We start from the raw sequence: 27583 nt of genomic DNA on the forward strand, positions 1-27583 counted from the left end.
TTGATAATAATATATGTAATTTTTTATTTTGCAAAATAGACTTGCATTTAGTCTAAAAAAGTAGTTTTTTTTTTTTTTCTTCGAAAGAAAAAGTAATTATGAATTAATGAGTATATATATGATTTATACATGGGTTCAACGAGATTACCCTGATCAGCAGATATTGGATCAAGTTTTAACCGAATTATTTCATAACCCATGGCCAACAATATAAATAAGTCAAGCTTATACAAGCCGATCTCGAATTTGCTCGCAAACATATTCACTCGCTTACACTCGTACTTACAATAGAGGGCCATTTCTTCTCAGACAGATATCTGCTTTCTTTTTGCCTGATAAAAATCCTTTAAATTTTCTTTCAACCACTGCAGAGAGATGTACATAGGGGTGTAAATGAACCGAGCTTGAGCGAGCTTTCCTTGTTAGGCTAGGCTCGTTTAAATTTTACTCGAGCTCGAGTCGAGCTCAAGGGCGAGTCAAAAAAATCGAGCTCGAGCTAATAATAAGTCGAGCCGAGCCAACTCACGAGCTGGCTCTTATATTTAATGTTTTTGTTTTTTTAAAAAAATTTAACTTCAAGTACTCTTAAACGGCTTAAGAAATTAGTTTACATATGAGTATTTGCTTAACCTGGCTAGTCGAATATGAAGCCTGAGTCAATACAGCAAGGCATTTGGTCTCAAAGATAGAGGATATGCATCCTACTTGGAGATTAATGTTTTCTTAACAATGTGGGACAAGTTAACAGGTTGCATTCAGACTGCATTGGGACAATGCCCCCTACAAAAAACTATTTTTTTAACGTCTCTCTCTCAATCCCCTCACCAGTCACAGCGCATCTTCCACCTAAACTCTCATTTCTCACTCTATCACTCTCACTCATCAAATAGATAGTGATAGTGTTTGGGTTTGTATGATTCTTCAATAGTTTATGCCTTTTGCAATCTCCCTCAATAGTTTCTGCTTGATTCTTCTTCCTTTCATTTGGGTCTGCTCTAATTAAATCGAGGTCTTTTTAATGATTGCTCTCTCTCTCTCTCTGATCACGAAGGGTTTAGAATTTTTCATTCTCTAATGCTTAAATATAAATGCAATTTTAAGATTTTAATAATTATGAGATTTATAATTAATTATGTATTACTTAGTATATATATATATATACACACACACACGAGCTTATACGAGCTTGCTCACGAGCCTAGTCGATCCGAGCTTGCTTCGTTTAATATTCGAGCTAGGATTTGTGTTCATGAAGCGCTTCATTTAATATTCGAGTCGAGCACGAGCCGAGCTTATGCGAGCCGAGCCTAAGCTTGCTCGCGAGACGCTTCGCTCACTTGACAGCCCTGGTGTACACACTAAATTTTGTATATAATGACCGCAATATCCTAAATCACCGTCAATAGTAATTTTGGCTGTAATTGAATTTAATCACGACTATAAAGTCAAAACTGACAACGCAAAAGTTATAGTTCAAAAGCCAATCACATCTGCCCCTTCCAAATCCTTCAAAATCAAAATCATCCCTTGCTGTGCTTTAATGTAATTACTGTTAGAATATATCATCACTAATGATTTTATTAGATTGTTTAGCTCGTCAGTGCTAATTAAATTCTAAAGATACTAAATTACCCAAATTATACTGTAATCTCCCCTGTTCAGATTAGTAGCAAAGATCCTCCCCTTCCAATCTATCTCTCTCTCTAAAAAATAAAAATAAAATAAAATAAAATCTAACCAATGGCGGAGCCAAAATTTTAGTTTATGAATCAATTTTTTTTTAAAAAAAAACTATTTCATAAGAAAATTAAATAGTTTAATAAAATTTGATAATTGTATAAAATATATAAGTGTAGGCTACAATTTATTTTTTAACACCTAAAGTTAATTTATTCAATTGTCTTTCGGGTTTGATCTCAATCACAAGGAAGGTAATGAGCAAATTTTTTATTTTAGCAATAATCATCTAGCTAATGACATATTTGTTAAATATATCTCGACATGAGCTCTTTTAGAAGTTAATTAAAGTTTAATTAAATCATTATTATTCTCTATAATCTTAAGTAATTACAATTATATATTTCATACAATTAAAAATTGTAAAAAAATTATATATGTTTATAAAAAAATTAATTTAATTGATAAATCTAAATATAAAATCTTAATCAATATGTACCTGAAAATTTTAAAAAAGAAACGTTGTCAAAATGCAATTGATATCAATTGTTTAGCGTCTCGAGGAGAAAAAAAAATAGCATACTGAAAAACAAAAAAAAATTATTACATTTATTAAACACTTTTATTTATTTATTTAATATTTATTTCAGGACCAAAGCAATCCAACGGATACAAGTTCATCCCGAAATTTCAATCGCTTTAACGTCAGGCTTCTTGACCTCCTCCTTTGGAATAGTCACGGTAAGAACCCCATTCTCCATGGACGCCTTCACCTCCTCTATCTTCACATTTTCCGGCAGCCTGAACCTCCTCATGAACTTCCCGCTGCTGCACTCCACCCTATGCCACGTGTCGTTCTTGTCTTCCTTCTCCACATTCCTCTCTCCGCTGATCTGGAGAACTCTATCATCTTCGATCTCCACCTTCACTTCCTCCTTCTTCAGCCCCGGAAGATCGGCCTTGAACACATGGGCTTCTGGGGTCTCCTTCCAGTCGATTCTGGTGTTCACAAACGCAGAATTTTCCTGAGAAAGTTCGAAAAATGTGAGGAACGGGAAATCCTTGAAGGGGTCGAAGACGCTGCTTTGTCGGCCACCGAAGAAACTTGGGATGATCGACATTCTCGCTGCGATTTTGATGTTCGACGAAAGACTGTTAAAGAAATTAGGATTGTGTGGTTGATGAGAAAGCTTCTTCGAATTGCTATTGGCACTCTGTGTGCTTTGCCGGAGGAGGGATAGATTGGGTATTTAATGTTATCAGAGGACCATTCTAGTATTTTCGTGAGACTTGCTAGAACATTCGTGAACAATTGTGGGTTTTCACGAGGAGTCTTGATCGGAGTTTGTTTTCATGTTAGGCTTGGAGCTTTGGGTTTGATATTCGTTATGGGCCCCCGTTACCTTTTATTGGGCCTGTTACTTTTAAAAGCAAATTACGTTAACATTATTATTATTATTATTTAATATTTTATTTTCTGACAATAGAGTTCTTTTAAGCATATAGGTTTGTGTTTTTTTTTGTTTGTTCATGATATTTCTTAGACATCTTTTCAGCACTAAAGGCACCAAAGACTTTGTTGGGAAGGTGGTTCTAACAATTCCTTGAACGAGCTAATAGAGATGATTATGTCATTTTAATTGCAAAGATGTTTTGATTCAAAAAAAAAAAAAAATTGCAAAGATGCTTTGATAAAAACTAATTATTTGTTCTTTGCATTGCTGGTTGTGTTAAGTCAATATCATGTTATGCGGGCACATCGTAAAAAAAGTTGTTTGGGTATTTAGTCTCATATTAATTGTGTACCTAGACTGATTATTTATTTATTTTTGAAGCTTTGTGCGTACCTAGACAAATTTGAGTTTTTTTTAAATGATTAGGACAATTTTGATGATAACTTTGATTAGTGTTTATTGATTATGTTGGACTTATAGGCCAGCAAGTCCACATAACCGAGATACCGCTCACTAACCCGAATTCACTAAATAGTTGAAACACAAGACCCACTCTCACACCACTTTTGCACAATCTAGTCATTTTCGTGTCACTTGGGCCATTTTTATAACCAATCCACGAGCCTCGGATCTCAAGTGGTGAGCACTTGAGAGCAATACACAATGTACAAGTAAATTTTTTTTTTTTTTTTTTTTTTTTTACCTCTTCCCATATTTTCATTTCGAATTATTTTTTAAAATATTTATTAACTTAAACATCGAAATTCAGAATCAGTCTACTTTATCAAGATCCTTTACTCTTTTTATTTTTTTATTTTTTACTTTTTTTTGCGAGTACTTATCTATGATTGATATTCCAGTATGAGAAAGAGTCCTATTATAAGGCGCGCACACACACGTATATATAAAGTTGAATCATGTCCTTTAATTTGGTACTCATTTTGTGCATGTATTAGGGTCACATGAAATAGGAGCCAAAAATGGACCCATCAGAGAAAGTCTACGAGTAAAGCCAAGAAAATTCTGGACTTCGCGAAAAAGTTCGTTAAACCGTTTCCCACGAAAAGTTCCAGAATGGTCCTCTGATCACTTTAGATACCCAACCTATCCCCCCTCCGGCAAACCGTTCAATCTCAACAGCAATTCCAAGTAGCTGTCTCATCAAGCAAGCAATACCAATTTAGTTTTCCTTTCATCAAACATCATAATCGCAGCGATAATGTCGATCATCCCAAGCTTCTTTAGTGGCCAGCGAAGTAGCGTCTTCGATCCCTTCAAGGATTACCCCTTCCCCACTTTTCCTGAATTTTCACGAGAAAATTCTGAGTTCGTGATCGCCAAAATCGACTGGAAAGAGACCCCAGAAGCCCATGTGTTCAAGGCAGATCTTCCGGGGCTGAAGAAGGAGGAAGTGAAGGTTGAGATCGAAGATGACAGAGTGCTCCAGATTAGCGGAGAGAGGAATGTGGAGAAGGAAGACAAGAACGACACGTGGCATAGGGTGGAGCGCAGTAGCGGGAAGTTCGTGAGGAGGTTGAGGCTGCCGGAGAATGCGAAGTTGGAGGAGGTGAAGGCGTCCATGGAGAATGGGGTTCTTACGGTCACTGTTCCCAAAGAGGAGGTGAAGAAGCCCGAGGTGAAATCCATTGAAATTTCTGGTTGAATGAAGCAATTGTTGTATGATTGCTTTATTGGAGAGTCTTGTCGTCTTTGTTTGAATGCAAACAAGTAAATACAGAAGTTTACCTTGTAATCTTTTCTTCTTCTCTGTTTGTATACAACCACTTGTTATAATTTGACATATCTCCCATACTGAGCAATCCTTGATGGAAACCGAAGATGTTAATAGAATTTGATTTTGCCCAAAGATGCAATGCTTATGAAAGTCGAGCAATTTTGTTGTTTTGGTTACAAAGCAAAGGATTTGATAATGTTAATCGTGCCTCACCATCAAAATCTTCATTACGCCTTGCTGTTAATTGCATTAAAGCACACACCTTGATGGGCTAAATGTTAAAACTATTTTCACCATCAAATTTTGCTAAAACCATCATGCAGAAAAAGACTTGCGCTCTAATCATTACTGAGATAAAATAATTTTTGGCTCCCAATTATGTAGAAACAAATAGAATAAAAATAACACAATCGTATAGAACACCAAAGATTTAACGTAGTTTGATAAGCCTTAATACACTTAAAACCTCACACTTCGCCTCATTTAGTCAAATAAGGGTGACCGAAGCACCCGGTGCTTGTATTAATTAGCGATATATATAAACAATTACAACGTGATGAATAACTGACATTTGAAAAACTAAATCATAAACTACACACTGAACATTTAAAAGAACAGAAAAAATGCAGCTGTCATTATCTTCAATAGACGTCGACTTTGACTTCGTATATTCTTGAATATAATGATTTGTATTTATTTAACATGATGGTTAACACGTGATGGCTTAAAAAAAAAAAAATCCAAGTGGGAGAGAGCACAGCTGATCAGACTACAAATGAAAAACTCTTAAAAGTCAAAACAAAAATTCCGCTGGTCTAACTCCATCGACAAGACTTGACTTTTCTAAGTTAAACCAGACCGACAGCTAAACATGTTGTCATTATGGATATTAATATATGGGGTTCTCTGTCACTCAGAAAGCACAAGCAGCCAAGGTCGCCTCGATTTCCATACTTTCTTTACTCTTTATATATGTATATATCCAGTTGATGCCTCAACCACTAGCCTTCGTCATTGCATACGCTATCAAGATTCAGATCTTATTGTCCAAACTCTGAACCTTCGTCATTGCATACGCAGAGCCGACTAAACTGTGTGGGAGAAAAAGAGAGAGAGAGAGAGAGAGAGAGATGGAAGAGCAAGGGAAGAGACGCCGACGTGTCCGGGTGGTGCTAGTCCCATGGCCGTTCCAAGGCCACATAAACCCAATGCTTCAGTTGGGAAGCATCCTCCACTCCAATGGCTTCTCCATCACCGTCGTTCACGCCCAATACAACTCCCCCGACCCTTCAAGCCACCCAGATTTCAGCTTTGTTCCCTTGCCAGATACCTCATCCGCCCCCGACTTTACTGGTGAGATAGTAGCTTCTATAGTGCAGCTTTGTACCAATTACAAAGCTTGTTTCCAGGAGTGCTTGGCTCAAGTGATGAGCCAACAGGGCTCGGACGAAGGAATCGCCTGCATCATTCACGATGAGCTCATGTACTTTTCCGAAGCAGTGGCAAATGCTCTGAAGCTTCCAAGCATTAGTTTAACTGCCAGTAATGCTGCCCATTTTCTTGCTCGTTCTGCCCTTGTCCAACTAAAGGCAGAAGGCCACATCCCCTTCCCAGGTATATCTATGTTCCATCAGTAACATAATTCTTGCGTTATCCTTTAGGTACAATACTACAACACAAAGGGTAGTCGGAGCACTCCCAAAATCAAGGAAGATGGGGTGGCTAAAGGTGGCTGGGGGTTGGCCAAGAGCCGCTACTAGCCCAACACCCTCCGTTCCATTTTTTATTTTTTATTTTATTTTATTTTTAATCTAGTCTCTTTTTACTGATTAATAATTATAAAAGGTAAATTTGATTTTTCGATGGTCAAAATGAGGGCATTACCGGAAGATTTTTTGTCAAATGTTGTTTTTGCATCCACTCTAACAGTCAATGTTAACAAGAGGCTTAATTGTAACAAAATGATAGTTTGATATATCTAAGTATCACATTTGTTAGCTCATGAAACTATTTTGATAAGAGTTGTCGGCTCAGGGGTTAACCTGATCTTCTTACTATCAAATGATTATTGTCCTTCAAACTAGTCGCTTATGTACTTTTAAACTTTTTTGAATTACAGAATCTAAGTCGCAGAATCTAGTTCCAGAGTTTTATCCTCTCAGGTTCAAGGATCTACCTATTTTGGAAAAATTAGAGAGCTATTTGGCACTAGTAAGTAAAGCTTTTAACAATAAAACATCTTCGCCCATCATTTATAATACAATTGACTTCCTTGAAAATTCTTCATTGGAAAAAATCCAACATCAATGGCAAGTTCCAATATTCACAATGGGCCCTATGCATAGGATTGCCTCGACCTCCTCTAGTAGCTTATTGGAAGAGGACACTAGTTGTTTGGCATGGCTTGATAAGCAAAGTTGTAAATCAGTCATTTATGTAAGCTTGGGAAGCGTGGCATTCATGGACATCAAAGAGCTTGCAGAGATGGCTTGGGGGCTAGCAAACAGCCATCAACCTTTCTTGTGGGTGGTTCGGCCAGGCTCGGTTCTTGGTGAAGAATTGATTGAGGTATTGTTCGAAGAATTTAAAGAAAACATTGACGACAGGGGTTACATTGTAAAATGGGCACCTCAAAAGAAAGTTTTGGCACACGTTGCAGTGGGAGGATTTTTGAGCCACTGTGGATGGAATTCAACACTAGAGAGTATTTGCGAAGGAATTCCAATGATTTGCCGACCATGTTTCATGGACCAGAAAGTGAATGCAAGATATATTAGCCAGATATGGAGGGTAGGCCTAGAATTAGAAGGAGATCTAGAGAGAGGTGAGATAGAGAGAGCTGTAAAAAAACTTATGGTGGGCGAAGAAGGAGAGGCCATGAGGGAAAAGGCTAAGAAATTGAAGGAGAATGTTGAACTTGGCATTAAAGAAGGTGGTTCTTCTTATAATTCCATGAACAGGCTAGTGGAGATGGTCAGGTCGTTTTAATATGACTATGGAGGTCCAATATTTTTAATAATTTTTGTTTTTTGTTTTTATCTTTTTCTTTTGTTGTCCCTCGTAGTACTGTCGTATTGCTTTCTACTTTCTAGCAAAGACCTTTTTCTTATTTATTAGTTGGAGAGGCACGTGCTTGATTCTATGTATTTCTATGTTTGATAATAATATATGTAATTTTTTATTTGGCAAGTAAATAGACTTGCACTAATTCTAAAACGGTAATTTTTTTTTTTTTTTTCTTTGAAAGAAAAAGTAATTATGAATTAATGAGTATATATATGGTTTATACATGGGTTCAACCAGATGACCCTGATTAGCAGATATTGTATCAAGTTTCAACCGAATTATTTCTTAACTCATGGCCAACAATATAAACAAGTCGAGCTTATATGAGCTGATCTCAAATTTGCTCGTGAACATATTCGCTCGCTTACAGCCGTACTTACAATGAAGGGCCATTCCTTTTCAGACAGACATCTGCTTTCTCTTTGCGTGATAAAAATCCTTCATATTTCCATTCAATCAGCTGCTGAGAGATGATGTATACACCTGATTTTATATATAATGACCGCAATACCCCAAATCACCGTCAATAGTAATTTTGGCAGTAATTGAATTTAATCACGACTATAAAGTCTAAACAGACAACACAAAAGTTATAGTTCAAAAACCAATCACATCTGCCCCTTCCAAATCCTTCAAAATCAAAATCATCCCTAGTTGTCCTTTAATGTAATTACTGTTAGAATATATCATCACTAATGATTTTATTAGATTGTTTAGCTCGTCAGTGCTAATTAAATTCTAAAGATACTAAATTACCCAAATTATACTGTAATCTCCTCCATTCAGATTACTGTATAGATCCTCCTCTTCCAAAAAAAAAAAAAAAACCTTATCAGCGTCAGACCCAAAATTTTGGTTCACGAGTCAATTTTTTTTTTTTAAAAAAAAGTAATTTATGGAAAAAATTAAATAGTTTAACAAAATTTGGTAATTGTATAAAATATATAAATGTAAGCTACAATTTATTTTGTAACAAGTAGAGTTAATTTATTTAATTGTCTTTCGGGTTTGATCTCAATCACTAGGAAGGTAATGAGCACATTTTTATTTTAGCAACAATCATCTACTGACATATTTGTTAAAGATGTCGAGACATGAGCTCTTTTAGAATTTAATCAAAGCTCAATTGAATCATTGTTATTCTCTATAATCTTAAGTAACTAAAATTATATATTTCATACAATTAAAAACTATATATGTTTTTAGAAAAATTAATTTAATTGAGAAATCTAAATATAAAATCTTAAGCAATATGTACCTGAAATTTTTAAAAAAGAGACGTAATTGTCAAAATGCAATTGATATGAATTGTTGACCGTCTTGAAGAAAAAAAAAATTACATTTATTAAACACTTTTATTTATTTATTTAATATTTATTTGAGGACCAAAACAATCCAATGGATACAACTTCATCCCGAAAATTTTAATCGCTTTAACGTCAGGCTTCTTGACCTCCTCCTTTGGAACAGTGACTGTAAGAACCCCATTCTCCATGGATGCCTTCACCTCCTCCATCTTCACATTTTCCGGCAACCTGAACCTCCTCATGAACTTCCCGCTGCTACGCTCCACCCTATGCCACGTGTGGTTCTTGTCTTCCTTCTCCACATTCATCTCTCCGCTGATCTGGAGCACTCTGTCATCTTCGATCTCCACCTTCACTTCCTCCTTCAATTCTTCAGCCCCGAAAGATCGGCCTTGAACACGTGGGCTTCTAGGGCCTCTTTCCAGTCGATTCTGGTGTTCACAAACGCAGAATTTTCCTGAGAAAGTTCAGAAAATGTGGGGAACGGGAAAACCTTGAAGGGGTCGAAGACGCTACTTCGTCAGCCACCGAAGAAACTTGGGATGATCGACATTCTCGCTGCGATTTTGATGTTCGACGAAAGACTGTTAAAGAAGTTAGGATTGTGTGGTTGATGAGAAAGCTTCTTCGAATTGCTATTGGTACTCTATGTGCTTTGCCGGAGGAGGGATAGATTGGGTATTTAATGTTATCAGAGGACCATTCTAGTATTTTCGTGAGACTTGCTAGAACATTCGTGAACAATTGTGGGTTTTCAAGAGGAGTCTTGACCGTAGTTTGTTTTCATGTTAGGCTTGGAACTCTGGGTTTGATATTCGTTATGGGCCCCCGTTACCTTTTATTGGGCCCGTTACTTTTAAAAAAAAAATTACAATAACATTATTATTATTATTATATAATATTTTATTTTCTGACCATAGACGAGCTAATAGAGATGATTATGTCATTTTAATTGCAAAGATGTTTTGATTAAAATTTTTTTTTGTAAAGATGCTTTGATAAAAACTAATTATTTGTTCTTTACATTGATGGTTGTGTTAAGTCAATATCATGTTATGTGGGTACATTGTAAAAAAAGTTGTTTGGGTATTTAGTCTCATATTAATTGTGTACCTAGACTGATTATTTATTTATTTATTTTTGAAGCTTTGTACGTACCTAGACAAATTTGAGTTTTTTAAATGATTAGGACAATTTTGATGATAACTTTGATTAGCGTTTATTGATTATGTTGGACTTATGGGCCAGAAAGTCTACATAACCGAGATACCGCTCACTAACCCGAGTTCACTAAGGGTGTGTTTGGGAGTGCGTTTTTAAAAAAATAATCTGCGATTTTAAACCAAATCGCAACTTTAAGGTGTTTGAGATTGCGATTTTAAAAACGCAAATTTTAAAATCGCAAAAAAATCTGCGATTTCCATAAGCTGATTAGAGGGTACTATTTTTGAAAAAGTGCGAATTTAAAACAAAATCACAATTTCTATTAAAAAGATATTTGGCGCAATAGTTACCTTTTTTAGAACGAGAATGAAAAAAATACCAAGAATACCCACCTAAAATATATTAAAACCCTTTTTTTTTTTTTTTTTTTTTTTCTTCATCATCTCTGTCTTGTTCATCCATATTGGTAATTTGGTCATGAAACCGCAATTATGTGCTAATATTATCCAAACACTCAATTGATAAAAAAAGTACTTTTTAGTATATTTTACCAAACGCCTGTGCGATTTTAAAAAGTAGCGATTTTAAAAACGTAATTTTTAAAAACGCAATTTTTAAAATCGCACTTATTGAAATCGCACTCCCAAACGGACCATAAATAGTTGAAACACAAGATCCACTATCACATCACTTTTGCACAATCTAGTCATTTTCGTGTCATTTGGGCCATTTTTATAATAAATCCACGAGTCTCGGATCTCAAGTGGTGAGCACTTGAGAGCAAGAGACAATCCACGTGCAAGTAAAATTAATTAATTTTTTTTATCTCTTCCCAAATTTTCATTTCGAATTTTTTTTTTAAAATATTTATTAACTTAAATATTGAAATTCAGAATCTGTCCACTTCATCAAGCTCCTTTACTCTTTTTATTTTTTTATTTTAATTTGTGGTTGCAAGAGGTTGATTAGGCTGTTAGATAACAAAATAAATAGTTTATATATATATATATATATATATATATATATTTCTGACGTGCTAAAACTAGCACGTCAGAAAAAAAAAAAAAAAATAGTGGGATATTCAACTTTAATTTTTCCTCTTATTTCCCTCTTTTATTATTTATTCTTTCCCCCAAATCTACTTTTCTTATTTAATTTCAGATCTTCTTTCTCTCTCTCAATCTCCCTCTTCTCTCTGCATGCATGTAGCAAAAGCTCCCTCTTCTCTCTCAATCTCTCTGAACCTCCCCCTTCTCTTTGAATCTCTCTCTTCTCTCTCAATCTCTCTGCACGGTAGCAGAGCTAGAAGAAAAGCAGATCAAGAAGAAGGAAAACAAAAGGAGAAGAGAGATCGAATAAGAGAAGCAGAAGAAAAAAATAAAATAAATAGAAGAGAAGAAGAGAAGAAGATCGAAGAAGAGAGATTTTTGATTTGAAGAAGCTCTGATTTGGTTTATTTTGATTTGATTTGGAGAGATTTTTGATTTGAAGATAAGAAGATCGAAGAAGCATAAGGTTTATTTTTTAATTTGGGTTTTTTATTTTTTGGGTTTGAGTTTTTGAAAATGGAGGAAAGAAGAGATCAAGGAGAGAGCTGGCATGGGGGAGAAACGTACGGTTGTTTTCCAGAATTTAATATATATATATATATATATATAATTTTAATTGAAAAATAATTTAAATTAATACATTTTTTTAATTGAAAAAAAAATCCAGAAAACATTAAAAAAAGAAAAATTATTATTTTTTAATAATTTTTAAATTATTGATGTGTCAAAATTTGACACGTCAGAAAATTTTTTGACGTGTCAGAAAGTGACACGCCAGAAAATTTTTCTGACGCACCAATTTTGACACGTCAGAAAATTCTGACGTGTTACATCTGACATGTTAGAAAATTATGATGTGTTAAATCTAACATGTCATAAATTTTTCGTTTCTAACACCCATAATTTTAACGTCCGAAACACGTCAAAAATGTCTCGTCAGGAGGATTTTCTAACGTGTCAGACCACTTGACACGTCAGAAAACTTATGTCAACAAAAAATTGATTTTTTGTAGTGAAAGGGAAAACCGCAAAGGCGGGGAGGAGGGGGGAAACACTACAAAAAAAATGGGATTTAGTGACGTGTCTACACTACTAAGTTTTTTTGACACGTCACCAATTTGTGATGTGTAACACATCACCAATTTTTTTAGTGGCATGTCAGAATTGACACGTCACTAATTTGTGACGTGTTTATTGTGACACATCACTAAACTATTTAAAAAAAGTAAAAATAAAACAAAAAAATGAAATTTAAATTTCCTTTAGACGTGTGATGTGTGACACGTCACCAATTCAAATAAGCTAATGTATTGAATCTACAGACATGAAGATTTTACCCACATAATTAAGTAAATAATATTAATAAATAAATAAATAAATTTTACCTGTTTCAAAGACAAATAATAATAAATAACTAAGTAAATAAATAACAGCAAGAATAGTTCTCATATACACAAAAAAAATAAAAATAAAAAAAAAAATAAAAAAAAAAAATTATCAATCATCAATCTAGGTAGAAATAGGTAATTAAAACCCAATTTCAAGCAAACACATCTTCCAAAAAACGTATATATACAAAATTGAGACAAATTCAGGACAATGCTTCAAAACTTTGTCTTCTAGTTGCCAATAACTATAGTTTGAACATCTGACCCTTTTGGTTTTTATAAAAATCTCTTTATAATTACAAACAATGTCACTTTAACAAAGCCAATAGAACAAAAAAAATAAAAGAAAAGAAAAAACAGAGTTAAGATGCTTCATATTTGATACCCCAAGACCATCCAACAAAGATATGATCTGAAAGTAAGATGACACATATCACCTGATATCCTATTCCAAGGCTCTGCCTTCTCTCTAGAAACAAAAAAAATGCTTTATGGACAGAAGATCTAGATTTAGATCTAGATCTTTCCACTTCCCCCTTCTCTAACAGCAGTGCTCGGTGTCTTCTCTGGTCTCCGTTTCTGGCAGGTGTATTTTTATATCTAAGTTGTACATCTAGATCCAGGTCCAGATCTAGTTTCCTCTTTCATAGATCTTATGTCTTCATCAACCTTGGTGCATCTTCCTGGGGATGTCTAAGATGTTGTGCTCCTCCGCCACTGCTTGTGAAGTTTTTTAGTTTTTTTAGTTCGTTTTTATTTTTGTTGTTGTGTTTGGGTTACCCATGTCCTAGATCTAGTTTGCTCGAAATAGATCTGTTTCTTAAATGTATTTCTACATGGGTTACCGGTACTTCTTTCTTTCTTTCTTTCTTTTTTTTTTTTTTTTTTTTCATTTAATAAGGCATCCTGGCCTTTTGGGTTGTGGATGTGAGTTAGTCCCCTGGCCTTGGGTTGTGGGGGTTTAGTTATGGGCTACACCTATGTATTTGTTGGAATTTGCCTGAAAAGATCTATTCTCAGAGACGGAGTCAGCCTTGCAAATGGGCAGGAGCCTATGGTTAAAACATTTAGCTTGTAAGGGCCAATTAAAAAAAAAAAAAAAAAAAAAAAAAAAACTATAAAATAATTTTTTTTACCTTAGAAAACTTGTCTGTTCTATTATCGGAAGATTTGACATTAAACATAGGTTAGCAGGTTGGTGAAGTCGCAATTTTGGCTGTGGTTAAGATTTGGCAGCTGTGTTGTATAAGCTTCATGCTTTTGACTTTCATCATTTAATGAGATCAATGCCATTATCTTAAAAAAAATAAAAAAATAAAAAAATAAAAAATAAATAAAATCGAAGAGTAAAACAAAACCTATTCTATACATGTTAGGGAAGAATATTGGCATGCACAGTACGGTTGAAGAAGCAACTAAGAGGGTAGTTGGGTCATGTTGTCAGTATGTTATGCCATCAATGCAATGCAAGGCCATTTGTTTTACCAAGTCGTTTGCTAAAACAAATACAGCATGCAATGTACACGCACACAAGGAGAGAGGGAGCTAGGTAGAGAAATGAACAAGTAATATTAGACGACAATGGGTAAAAGGACAAATATTACATTCGTTAACTATATATAGAGAAAAAGATGAGTAACACCGCCCATTTATAATTCTAGAAAGCAAACAAAACTATGGTTTCAGCCTTTCATAGAGGATAAAAGAAAGCTCTTCGTGGAAGATCGTTTCAGTCTAACTTGGACGTACTCATAAAATCTTCTAATGGAAGGCTGGCTGGCTCAACAGGTTCATTCCTGCAGGTACCTCCAGATCGATCAAGTTGCATGTCTAATGTCTTCACGTACGGTTGGGATGTCAATTTAATTAGGTCTATTTGTAGTAAAACAAAATAGACAATTAGGGACAATTTCCACCTAATTAATGAGTAGGATTTGTTTTTATTAGTTAAAAAAGTCGGTGGCCCGGTGCGCCTCTCAGTTGTCTTTTATTCTCCAAGTAGGACTAGGAGAGGGTTAATTAGTTAGCACGGCCACCTTTTTTTTTTAATCTATATAAATTTATAATAACCTATTCAGGCTTCAACCCTAGTGTTTTATATAGAGAAAAAAGAAAAAGAAAATAGTGTGATGTACAGTTGGTATTATATACATAAAAAGCCGGTTCCATCTTCTTCTTCCTCTTCTTCTCCTTCTTCTTCTCTTGTCCTTGGAACGGCCTAGAACGATGCAGATTAATTGTGGTGGCGGTGGTGATGATAGATTTAGTGACCTTCCCGATGAAGTTGTTTATGACATTCTTTGTTTGCTAGAAATGAGGGACCATGCGAGACTGATGGTGGTGTCAAAAAGATGCCGAGCGTTGTGCATATCAAACCCAAAGTTGCGTTTGAATAACATTAATGTCAAAAAATCAAGTCTTTCTAATTGCCTCAACAACTTTGTGGATAGGTTGATGGATAAACGGTGCTTGTATGGGGTGAAGACAGAGAGCCTTGAGCTCTGTTGGTCTTTCGAAGGAAGCGTTGATGAAGACCAAGAACGCCGTCGGGTGAATACGTGGTTGCAGGAATTGGGTGGTGTTGCAAAATTTCGCCTTCAATTCATTCACGGCAGTTGTCTTCTTCTTCTTCCTGATCAACCCTTGGCCATGCCACTTTGTAATTCCACAAGTTTCGTTAGCGTCGATGCCGGGAATGCCTTTCTCAAATTACCCTCATCACCTTCTTATTTTGCTACAAAGCTCAAGATCCTAATATTAAACTCGGTTCGAATCCAAAAAGAATGCAATTTAGGGGAACTGCTTTCATCTTTAAAGTCTCTCAAGACCTTGAGGCTTATCGAAATAAAAAAATAAAAAAGACCACATAGGATGTTATAGCTTCAAAAAAAATTTATTTTTTATTTTTTAAAAGAGAAAAGTTGGGCCAAAGTTGTGCATTTATCATGAGGTGTTTGTATTTTCTTTGTTATTTTTAAGTCGAAATTTGGAATCAAGATATGGATTTCATCTAAAACATTATGGCTTAAAAAAAACACCAAATTAAACAGGCTTAAAACATTTTCAAAAGCATTTAAAATATGCCTTAATAGAGATCTAAAGAAGGCCCAAAAGGCCCATCATGCATCCCTACTTAAATAGTTGTTAATTTTTTTTTTTGATAAATACTTAAATAGTTATCATTCAAAACAAAAGTCGCATGCTTAACATTGTTTATAAATGACAGACTGTTGTAGCATCTTGTTTTTAGTTAAAAAAACAATAAGAACAGGGGCTTCCCTAAGTTTTTACACTACTTTGTACTTGTTCCAATACTGTTTGGTAAAACAGTCAGTTGAATATAGGTACACATGTCCTTCAATCCACTAAAATTTTCTGTCTGCAAGGGGAAACCAGTCATCCATCCATATTTATAAGTTGTGACAAAAGAAAAAGGATAGTCTACATTCATGTCACTCAACAAAATCAGAATACAAAATATAGCTATCTTAGAACACCAAGATTGCCCACAGGCCACTTGATACCATTAGTACAGTAGGAGAAATATCAATTACTAGTATCTGTTATGGAATCAAATCTGGTGCTTCCTCCTGATCCCCTTACCACGGCGCTTGCCTTTACCCATCTTGAATTTCCTTTTGAACTTCTTCCCTATTCCACCAGCAGGCTTTAAAGAATGCATGCTTTGATTCTCATCAGCTATCTCCACATCTGTCAAATGATGAAGAGAAAATCCAAATCATCAAAATTGAAAATGCTGACAGGCATTAGAGATAACGTTGTTTCACTTCAAACAAACACTAATTGCAGATGGAAGAAAATCGGGCAGTATATTCACATAGTCAAGTCCCATTCTTACTAGATTTTGAATGCAAAATCATTTCCATGTACAATACAGTTGATCACCAAAAAATCAACTTGCGAAAATTCCATAGAATAAGCAAAGTCACCATAAAATGACTGAATAAATTGAGATCAATAGTATGAACCTAACCATGCTATTCTTAAATTACTTCAATCCAAGTAGAAAAAATGAAGCGCAGGAAATCAAAATAGCACAATTAATTTCAAAATCATGGCATATAACTGTAAGCACCTATGCTATGTTTAGTTGCCAAGAAAACGGAAGTAAGAAATCAAAATAGCACAATTATTAGAAAATCAATGGCTTTGTTTGTTAAACTTCTCGTTTTCTGTCTTTTGCTTTCGATGCATAAAATTTTGCAAACATTTTATAAAAATCAAGCGTAATGTGAAAATTTTCTAAATCTAAACAGTACATGAATTAACATTTTCCAAAGTACCTCAAAAAACAAAATGAGTCAATGTAACATAACTAGGGGTATCCACATGATAGCAACACTCACAAGAAAATTTTGATTGCAATATACTTTTTTTCTTTTTTTTTTTCCCTTGTTTGAATTTCAATGAAATGTTCTCTTCATTTGTTTAAATTTTAGTTCTTATAACTAAAAGAATTGAAGTATAATTCAAGAGTAATGCTACATACTACACCCCCATCCCATCCTATCTTACTAGGTTAATGTGACATTGTCAATCAACTTTCTTTATTATTTTTTTTTTAAAAAAAAATGTTGGACACTACCACGTTAGCCAAGTAAAAGAGAAATGGGACGAAGGGTTGGTATATCGCATTACTCATGATTCAATTGCTTTGGCAAATAGATATGCCGCTTGTTTCATGGGTGGGATTGGGTGTCACTCATTCTCATTTTCTGCCAATTGCGAAATTTATATATTCACTTGGGAGCAGATAATGCCCCATAATACGCTGAGAGAAACCAGTAAATGTGCCCACTCTAACCCCAACATGGGAGAAGCCAAAGTGGCCCTTCGGCTTCTAGCCATGTAGAAAGCAACAAAATTGGGGATAACGAACATCATCATTGAAGGAGACTCTCTGGTTGTCATCTATGCCATCCAACACAAATATCTATTTGTTTATTTGCATCAAGCTTTCAAGGGGCTCATTCAAGACTTACTAGAACTATTACTCAACAGAAAATAAAAGCTTTGTTTTCGGCTTATCGTGATAGAGGTAGGCAAAAGAGAGATTTTCGTTGTTTGTGGCTCACTCGGATAAATGCAGTAATTCGTGGTAAAGGCATATACTATAATTATAATATATTAATACACAATCTGTACAAGAGGCAGTTGCTTCTTAATCGTAAAATACTTGCGCAAATAGCTATATTAAATCTATCCATGGGTGGCAAATTAGACCTCAAAACACCAAAAAAATAAGAAGCAGCAGTTTTCACCTCTATGAAAAACAAAAAGACACCCTCAAAACATATTAACAAACAAAGCCAATTATTTTCTAATATTACTGGGTTTGAAAAGTAGTGCTCAGTTGGAGTGCAGTTTTTATCTGTTGCGTTAAAAAACAGAGGTGAGAATTCAAGCTGCACAGGGGGTCTATATATATATACTTGTAAATCAAAACATGTTTGGGGGTGATAAGAGCCTCAATAAGCTTGTTCCTAAGAAATACAAGTATCTGGTTCCTCCTTAAGAAATAACTAAAAACGGCTTCACAAAGAGAACTTGGTCAGAACAAAACTAGATGGTAGAATGGAGGAATCCAACATAAGAAACTAGCGTAGCACAATTCATTCAGTACAAAGCTTCCATTTTTTTCTCCCCATTTTGCCATTCCTGCGTATACTGAGGAATCAGAAGGGGTATCATCCGTTCATTGTATAAGAATTGAAACATATCATTATGACAGGGCATGAATAGTGGCGTTGATGTGTTGGTGGGTAATGGGTTCTACATCATAAGCCAAAATGGGCTACACAAAAAATCACCAACTAGCATGAAAAACCCAAATGCAAGAGCACATAATTTTGTAAAACTATAAACGTACTACTACTCAGAACACCATCAACAATAGGGAAATATTGAATACCAGGCGAATCATTGAACTCCAGAAACTGGATAATAAGCATAGAGAGAGAAAGAGAGAGAGAGAGAGAGGTTACCCATAGCGTTTGAGATTGTAGTGGTATCGGTGTTGGTAGAAGTGGGACGGGCGGGGAGCTTAGGGGCGGCGAGGGCAGCCTCCGATCCTGAGCAGCGAACTTAGCAGCATCTTTGTTGTCGTAGTAGGGCTCCACCATCTCTCTCCGAATCGCTCGAAGCCTCTTCAATTTCTTCGACCTCATTGACTTCACCATCGCTTCTCCTTCTTCTTCTTCTTCTTCTCGCTAGTATTACTCATTTGTACGACAACTGTAAAACAAAATAGACAATTTGGGACAATTTCCACCTAATTAATGAATAGGATTTTTTTTTATTAGTTAAAAGAGTAGGTGGCCCGGTGGGTCTCTCAGTTGTCTTTTATTCTCCAATTAGGACTAAGAGAGGCTGGGCTAGGGTTTAGTTAGCCTGAACCTATATATTCAGGCTTCAACCCTAGTGTTTTACATAGAGAGAGAAAAAAAAAAAATAGTGCCGCACGTACAAACGACAGAAAAGCCAGTTTCTTCTTCTTCTTCTCTCTCTTGTTGTTGTTGTTCCAGATCACTTCCAGTGTCCATGGAATGGCCTAGAACGAAGCAGATTAATTGTGGTGGCGGTGGTGATGATAGATTTAGCGACCTTCCCGATGAAGTTGTTTATGACATTCTTTGTTTGCTCGAGATGAGGGACCATGCGAGACTGATGGTGGTGTCAAAAAGATGCCGAGCATTGTGCATATCAAACCCAAAGTTGCGTTTGAATAACATTAATGTCAAAAAATCAAGTCTATCTAATTGCCTCAACAACTTTGTGGATAGGTTGATGGATAAACGGCGCTTGTATGGGGTGAAGACGGAGAGCCTTGAGCTCTGTTGGTCTTTCGAAGGAAGCGTTGATGAAGACCAAGAACGCCGCCAGGTGAATACGTGGTTGCAGGAATTGGGTGGTGTTGCAAAATTTTGCCTACAATTCATTCACGGCTATCATCTTCTTCTTCTTCCTGATCAACCCTTGGCCATGCCACTTTGTAATTCCACAAGTTTCGTTAGCGTCGATGCCGGGAATGCCTTTCTCAAATTACCCTCTTCACCTTCTTATTTTGCTACAAAGCTCAAGATCCTAATATTAAACTCGGTTCGGATACAAAAAGAATGCAATTTAGGACAATTGCTTTCATCTTTCAAGTCTCTCAAGACCTTGAAGCTTATCGAAATAAGTGGGATAAAGAGAATGAGTATTAGCAGCTCGTCTAATATTGAAATTTTATCAATTAGAAGTACGGATCCTGATCACATCTGCGATATTCAGATTCAGCAGCTACACAAACTCTACCGCCTTAATCTAGTACTCGTTGGCACTACGAGTACATCACTGCAAATCTCTGCTCCCTATCTCCGAAAATTTCACTTCGAGGGATATGCTGTGGATAATTACTACTGTATCACAGATTCACCACATCTGTTGCGTGCCTCACTTAGTCTCAGGCTACCCCGTAAATCTCGATCATGGGGGAATCAAGCTTTTACCAATTGCAAGTATAACTTGGATAAGCTTCTTCACAGCGTACGAAAGTGTATACGTCTATACCTACATGATCGTTTTGTTGAGGTAACCCTATATATATATTTGCCTACCTAGCTAATTAACTAGGTTGATTAACGAGACAAATGCTGATTATTTAAATAATAATCTTATGTTAACTTTGGATTGATTTATTTTTGTGCATATTAATTAATTAAGATATGCCATTCAGTATTACTTTTTGCTTTGCATTGATTTAGTTTGCTAATTTTATGCTAACAAGATTTTCCTTAATTTTAACGTTGTAGGTTTTAGTTAAGTTGGGTTGCTTGCCATTTTCATTTGATAATGTTACAAGTGTAAATGTGGGAAGAACTTCAAGTGTTGCCCAAGTCCTACCATTGTCCTCCCTGTCCTCCCTTCTCAGAGGAACAACTAATTTAAAGCATTTCAAGCTATATAATACCGATAGTGTAAGTAAAAGAGTGCCATCCTTTTTCAAACTATTTGTATTATAAATTTGTCCATCATTTAACTTAATCAATTTCTTTTTGTTCTTAACGTACAGATTAAAGACTCATCAATGAGTTCGGAAGGAGAGCTTTCATTTAAGATGGAATATTGGCAATCTCAAAACCTCGTGTGTATTCATAAATTGAAACTAGCAACTGTGGAGCTCTTCGATAGAGAGAACGAAATAGAATTAATCAAATATTTACTAACGAATGCACAAGAATTGGAAGAGATGGCCATTTGGTATACATCGCCAGTACTGTCATCAGATTTCATTACTGAGTTAAGAAAGTTTAAGAAACCTTCAACAAAATTGTATCTATATGCAAAATCATACGATGAAAGCGGTCATCAAATCTTGATACAAGACCTCTCTTATTAATTTTCCCATATCGATCTTACTGAGCATTGCCAAATGGAGTATGGTAAATGTTCTTTCAACTCTTTGGGTTATACTTTTTGTCATTGATTACTTAATTCTCTCTTCTCTTTTCTTTAATTTTTCAAGTGCATTTTGTGACAAGTAGTGTTTCATTAAGTAAAAATTCTCATTAATTTATCCTCACTTGTTAATTTCCACAAGTTTGCATTTCCTCATGGGATTCAAGATTCATAATACAAACACAAAATTAATGCACTAGTTCTAATAAGCACAACACTCCTTACAGTGTCTTTTTCCTCCTTTTTTTATTGGATTTTCAGCTGAATGTGCTCCATTATAGAAAAAGTGGGCTGTGCTAGAACCTCCACCATCCCCTATAAATAGTGACGTAGCATTTGATGTAGATTCTAAGAAATTGGTTAAATCTCTAGAAACACAATTTATGTAATTTAGTGATGAACTAGCATATCACATAGCAGAGAGATTTTGTGAAAGAAATAGATTTTTAAACAACAGAAGAAAGCTCTCTGACCATGCAACAAGAGATTTAATAATGTATATTTTAAAATTGTCAGGATAAACATATATATGAGGACCTACAAAAGGAAATGGTTATCAATGTGAGCTCTCAGAAAGTCAAGTTAAACCGTTGCAAATAATTGCCTGTGTGCAAAATAGCACGAAATGACAGACAGCCTGCATATATAAGGTGAAGGAAAATGCTCGAGGTTGCAAACCAACAGATCGACATTGCAAATCAGTAAAATGATTTCTTCTGAACGTTGTAATAATACATATGTATGCGTGTATAAGTATGTACACCAAGTGTTCACCAAAAGTTTACAAGAAGATACTTCTTTCAGCCAAACTAAAGACATCCAACTGTAGCTTAGAGAGAGAGAGAGATCTGACTTAACAACAAGGCCAATTAATTCCGTATAAACTTGGCGATCTTACTAAAGCATCAACATGAACTAAATCTCTTTTACTCGATGACCCATGTTGCTAACCAAATTCCAAATTCCAAAAACTGTAAACAAGGATGATCACTTTGGGCAACAATCATAACCCAAAAGACATCATTCACAGCAGAAGTGGAATGTAATCTCAAAATGGCCACCAAACAACACAGTCACACCAACCCAACACGCATATTGTGTAAAAACTTTCAATTTCCTAGAATTCCAAACTTTAGAAAGAAAAAAAAAAAAAAGTAGCGAACTTTTAATAAAAAATGGAGAGAGGGACCTTTTGGCACGCTTGGGATCGAGGATCCAGAGCTCGGCGAGCTTGTCAGGAGGCATGGCCTTCTTGGCCTCCATGATCTCGCCAAAGACACCGGTGGACGACGTGGTGGTGGAGGATCCATCGACAGAGCTGCTATGCCTATGCCTCGCCCTATTCCCACTCCCACTCTTCTCTCCACGTCAATGTAGGTCGAGAAGAGGTCGTCCTCCGATCCCATCTCCTCCATGCTCGTCGTGGACGACCCGCCTCCTCCTCCGCCGCCTCCGCCTCCGCCACCGGCGAACGGATCGGACGGAGAGACATCCGCCATGTCGTCCGGCAGACGGAAGCTGACCTCCGAGTGGGCCCTCCTGTGGTGGGTCCCGCCGGCCCTCATGTTCCCGAACATCGACGACGACGTCGTTGCAGGAGGAGGAGGAGGAGGCGGAGTGGCATTGGCATTGTTGCGAGGATTGGAATTGGAATTGGGATTGGGATTGGGGTTAGGGTTTGAGGGTGGATCTTGCATTTGTGCGGACATTGACATCTATTCTCGGGTGTGTCTCTGTCTAAGCCATATTATGTGTGCGGCAAAGACAAATGCCGTTTCTTTCGTTTTCTTTTACCCCTCGTTGCAAGAAACACAAAAATAAACAAATGGAAGGTCCTAATAAACAAACGATTGTAGCTGCTATCAAAAACCGTCCCATTCTCCAATTTCCCAGTATAATGTGCCTGTTCATCACTTCATCCACTGAAGTCTGAATATATCATTTATGACATATAGCAATCATATATTACATATTCCAAAAACTGGATTTTTAAGCACTTGATTAATAGCATGCATACATACATACAAAGAATGCAATTATTTTGATCTCCTCATAATCTGGAAGCTTAGAAAGAAAGATAAAACTACATATTACCTTAATGAGCTATCCCTTGACAGCCTCAGGGCCAGTTCCTACAACTTTATCGCAGATCGCAGAAGGCGAGGCCTGAGGGAGCTACCGTGAGCTCACATGGAGGCGCGTTGGCTGCTGGCTGCAGGAGAACATCAAGAAGGCAAAAAGAGAAGCCGAAACCCAGTGCTTCTCTTCTCCCGAGGAGAGATGGGTTCACATTTTGTTGGAGGACAGGAACCGAAGAGCGACTACTCTGCTGGGGCTAGCTTGAGAAACTGATATTGTTTCATGCTTCTGTTGAACCAAATTTTTTTCTGGGTAATTTTGTGCTGAACTTTCTGGGATTCACAATCCCGACTGAAAATGCGAGTGAGCTCATCTGACTCATCCCCACTCCTGTACCAACCAGTTCTTTGAAAGAGATAAAAACAGGATAGGCTTCAGCGAATAAAAGTGGGATTGTGATAAAATTCTATCAAATATCCGATCCAAGTAGGTATGTGATGGGCTAGGCTGCCCCAACTGGCCTCCTTGTGACCCATTAGGAGCCCAATATTGCTCGAACACAAAGCCCAAGGTGTAGATGAAAAAACCTTTCAATGACTGATGTAAAGCCGAAACTGTCGCTGCCAAGGAACAAGGGAAATTGAACCCTTCAGAGACTCAGAGTCATGAACATTGTTTGGATGGAAAACATACAACAAAGCGCTTTGGGGCATTTATAACTCAAAAGATGAATAAATAAACGTTTATAAAAGTTAGTACAAACCAGAAGATTGCTTGAAACAACTTCAGTTAAAGAACATAAATAAATAAACGTGTATAAAAGTTACATTAAAAATAAATTTAGTGACCATGTATCAAGCAAAAAAGTTGGTCGACCCAGTTGCACTCAAGATCCAACCATCTGAATGATCTGCCAATCCTCCTAGCTTTGAGGTAGAAGCTACTAAAACTCCTTTTTCCCTTTTACTTCATCTTATTCCACTTCTTCATCTACAATACCAACTAAAAGAATTGAAAAGAACTTCTGGTGTTGATAATTCTCTTGATCTGAATGCTGATGCAAGAAATACTGAAGCTCAATCTATGGCGATATAGTTGTTTATAGACTCATCAACTCAATAGAGTTTGCCAAGGACACTAAAATAGTAAACTTTCGATTACGGGCTTCTTATAAAACTGGAGCCCCTAGCCTTCCTCACATTTTCTTCGGCCATTAATTTCCTCAACCTCTCTGCTTCATCTCACTTCTCACCCAAAACATACAAATCACAAATAAGGGAATAAACCCCTCCATCATTCTCTGGCTTTACCATCCCCAAGACCTGATCAATTACTCTCTCAGCCATCTCAAATTGCTTATGCTCCTTGCAAGCTGACAGGAACGACCCCCAAACAATATTGGGCTCAAATCTCATTTTCCTAATAATCTCGTAAGCTTCTTCTAACAGCCCTGCCTTACCTAGCAAATTGACCATGCACCCATAATGCTGGATTCTTGGCTCCAAGCCACATTCTTCTATCATCTTGAAATATTTGCGGCCCTTCTCCACCAATCCTGTATGCACACATGAACTAAGAATCCCTGTGATAGTCAATTCGTTGGGTTTTACACCAGCTATTTGCATCATCTCAAACAAGGATAATGCTTCTTTGCTGCAGCCATGTTGTGCTGACCCACAAATCAATGCAGTCCAAGTCATGACATTCCTTTCTGGCATCAGTTCAAAAACCCAGCAGGCCTTCTTCATGAAGCCGCACTTGGCATACATCTCAACCAAAATTGTACCAAGTTCCACATTCAACTCCCACCCATTCTTCGCGATAAACCCATGAACTGATTTCCCCACCAATAATCCAAGAGAACCCATGCGGGCACACCCCTATAGAACTGATCCTACAGTCACTTGGTCGGGTTTCGAACTCTCAGTCGCCATCATTTCTCGAAAGAGCGCTAAACCAAGCTCATAATAACCGCAATTCACGTATGCAGCTATCACGGCAGACCATGACGCAACATCCCTCAGTTGCATTTCCTCAAAAACCGCACGCGCTCTCTCCACATCCCCCAATCTCGAATACCCAGAAATCATTGTATTCCAAGTGACTGTATTTCTCTCCGGCATTTCCTCAAACAGTGTGCAAGCATTCTCAAACGACGTGACAACATTGACGTGCAGAAGAGAGGTGGCGACATAGACGTGGGGACTGAAACCTAGTTTCACAATGTGGGCATGGAGATGTTGAATAAAAGTGAGATTCTGCAACTGGGTACAAGACTTGAGTGTGAAGAGAATTGAGAAACTACCAACGGGTACAGAAAAGCGATGCATTTTTTAGTATAGGTATAAGGCTTGATGGGAAGAAGCAGCATTTTTGATAGCCAATGCCCATGAGTTGAAGCTTTTGATGGACCAACAACTACAACCCAACTGATTTGCATGTTTGAGTAGGTGATGGGAGAGATTGACTAGCATGGCTAGCCTCTGTTAATTGTTTAGCTCCATTCCATTCAAGAAATAGGGTATGTGTCAAATTAAGCTGACGCACCAAAACTTTGTTACTGCTGATTACATGCTCTTAAAGTCTCCGAAGGCCTTTGCCGTCATCAGCCACCGTCTGACACCTTTTATTGTCATCTTTGGCAGCCCTCCATCATCACCCGCCACCGTCGGCCACCAATATGGGAGACAAAGAATACGAATGATTATATACATATAGCATAAGTAAAATTTTTATTGCAATTTGATTCAATTCCAAGTTAAAAAATTTAGTCATACCAATAAGAATTAGCATTCTCCTCCAACTTCTTTATTCCTAGTAATACTTATTCTTCTTAAATAATTATCATTTGAGCAGAAACCTCGATATCCAGCTTTGTAGCAAACGTGTGTCTGGAACGTTTGAAATCACAAAAGCCCTTTCGATTGATTTTACCAAACGACCATGATTTTTTTGAAACGGACTTTTCAGGCTCTATAAACCTGTTCTAGGTCTGCGGTCATGCTCTTAAAAAATAGTTTAAAATACTTTTAAAATCATTTAAAATAAGTCATCGTCATAAAAACTCAAAAAAAGCCCAAGAGACTAAAAATATAACTCATTACCTAAGATGCAAAAAACTGATAATAATCATATTTAATAACCGCAGTAACCATGGAAATGTAATTGGTAAAAACATGATGTATAAGACTAAAAAATATTGAGTGCTCCTACTATGCTGTCCATTTGCAAACAATACCTTTTGCAGCATCCAATACTTGAGTGACACGTTACCATATTACACAAGTACATAATAAAACTAAAACACCTAATAAATTCCTCTTCTCTTTAATAAATGGAATGGGTTCCAATTTCTCTTCTTCTTCTCTCTAAAAAGCTCCTCTTCTCTTCCTCTTCTCTATGAAAATACTCCAAATTCCTCTTCTCTGCAACAAAAATAAAGAACTTAGTTTCAGAGGACTTCGTTGAAGGGCTAATTTGCAGAGCCATGAGAAGGAGCAGTGCAAGAAATGATTAAAGAAAACAAATAATTCTGAAATAACAATAGCAAAGCTCATAAAAAAAATAAAAAATAAAAATCTGCAGATAAGTGCCATGCAAATTTATGTTATCAAAATTTGAAAACAACCTAGAAGAGATAAATAAAAGTAAAATAAAAATCCATAAACCCATCGAGGAGCATTGAAAAAGATTAAAGAATTCAAGGATAGCAAGATTCATAGTTCAATAAGAAATTAGACTAAGACTATATTTTATCATGGAGGGAAACTTCACCTTCATTTTCCTTGGATCCAAAGGTTTGACCAGAACTTGATTTAACTAATCGAAGACAATATAAGATACAATAACAAGAAGAGAATATATAAGAAGAATATGATGATTGATGAAGAAGAAGGCACAAAGAAAGAGAAAATCCCAAGATTTTCCCTCGGCGCCGTGGGTCTCGCCTCAAACCAGTTTGACCCGCCCCAAACCCAGTATCACCTCAGGCTTCTTCACCTCCTCTTTGGGAACAATGACCGTAAGAACCCTATTCTCCATGGACGCCTTCACCTCCTCCATCTTCACATTCTCCGGCAGCCTGAACCTCCTCATGAACTTCCCGCTGCTGTGCTCCACCCTATGCCACGTGTCTTTCTTGTCTTCCTTCTCCACATTCCTCTCTCAGCTGATCTGGCGCACTCTGTCGTCTTCGATCTCGACC

General features: G+C 36.5%; 4 protein-coding genes and 3 pseudogenes across 5 annotated transcripts; 3 read left to right on the forward strand and 4 right to left on the reverse strand.

Annotated features, from left to right (window-relative positions):
* Positions 1-2273: 2273 nt before the first annotated feature.
* LOC132163538 (18.5 kDa class I heat shock protein-like) lies at positions 2274-3103 on the reverse strand. The gene has a single exon (XM_059573855.2). The coding sequence runs from the start codon at positions 2796-2798 to the stop codon at positions 2355-2357; it is 444 nt and encodes a 147-aa protein (XP_059429838.2). The 5' UTR covers positions 2799-3103; the 3' UTR covers positions 2274-2354.
* A 1162-nt stretch (positions 3104-4265) lies between these two features.
* Positions 4266-4959, forward strand: LOC132163604 (18.5 kDa class I heat shock protein-like). Its single transcript, XM_059573952.2, has one exon. It carries the CDS (start codon positions 4351-4353, stop codon positions 4792-4794), a length of 444 nt encoding a protein of 147 aa, XP_059429935.2. The 5' UTR covers positions 4266-4350; the 3' UTR covers positions 4795-4959.
* A 1012-nt stretch (positions 4960-5971) lies between these two features.
* On the forward strand, positions 5972-8040 carry LOC132164480 (flavonol 3-O-glucosyltransferase UGT76E12). The gene is made up of 2 exons (XM_059574998.2): positions 5972-6480; positions 6986-8040. The coding sequence occupies exons 1-2, from the start codon at positions 5997-5999 to the stop codon at positions 7852-7854; spliced, it is 1353 nt and encodes a 450-aa protein (XP_059430981.2). The 5' UTR covers positions 5972-5996; the 3' UTR covers positions 7855-8040.
* A 1255-nt stretch (positions 8041-9295) lies between these two features.
* Positions 9296-9893, reverse strand: LOC132163539 (17.3 kDa class I heat shock protein-like; annotated as a pseudogene).
* Positions 9894-16216: 6323 nt separating this feature from the next.
* Positions 16217-19128, reverse strand: LOC132163109 (uncharacterized; annotated as a pseudogene). The gene is made up of 2 exons (XR_015912956.1): positions 18846-19128; positions 16217-16551 (listed from the first exon to the last, which is right to left on the reverse strand). The product of XR_015912956.1 is annotated as an uncharacterized LOC132163109 (transcript).
* A 140-nt stretch (positions 19129-19268) lies between these two features.
* LOC148584264 (F-box/LRR-repeat protein At3g62440-like) lies at positions 19269-23863 on the forward strand. The gene has a single exon (XM_088518905.1). The coding sequence runs from the start codon at positions 19402-19404 to the stop codon at positions 20461-20463; it is 1062 nt and encodes a 353-aa protein (XP_088375031.1). The 5' UTR covers positions 19269-19401; the 3' UTR covers positions 20464-23863.
* Positions 23864-24148: 285 nt separating this feature from the next.
* On the reverse strand, positions 24149-26088 carry LOC132163537 (pentatricopeptide repeat-containing protein At2g44880 pseudogene; annotated as a pseudogene).
* Between the last annotated feature and the right edge of the window lie 1495 nt (positions 26089-27583).

The sequence above is a fragment of the Corylus avellana genome, chromosome 8 (assembly GCF_965113065.1).
Source record: "Corylus avellana chromosome 8, dhCorAvel1.hap1.2, whole genome shotgun sequence".
In the NCBI taxonomy this organism is placed as follows: Eukaryota; Viridiplantae; Streptophyta; class Magnoliopsida; order Fagales; family Betulaceae; genus Corylus; species Corylus avellana.

Coding starts and splice junctions, on each gene's coding strand:
- LOC132163538 (XM_059573855.2), bottom strand. CDS start 2,798: ATGTCGATCATCCCAAGTTTCTTCGGTGGCCGACAAAGCAGCGTCTTC.
- LOC132163604 (XM_059573952.2), top strand. CDS start 4,351: ATGTCGATCATCCCAAGCTTCTTTAGTGGCCAGCGAAGTAGCGTCTTC.
- LOC132164480 (XM_059574998.2), top strand. CDS start 5,997: ATGGAAGAGCAAGGGAAGAGACGCCGACGTGTCCGGGTGGTGCTAGTC. Junction 6,481..6,985: donor AGGCCACATCCCCTTCCCAG/GTATATCTATGT, acceptor TTTGAATTACAG/AATCTAAGTCGCAGAATCTA.
- LOC148584264 (XM_088518905.1), top strand. CDS start 19,402: ATGGAATGGCCTAGAACGAAGCAGATTAATTGTGGTGGCGGTGGTGAT.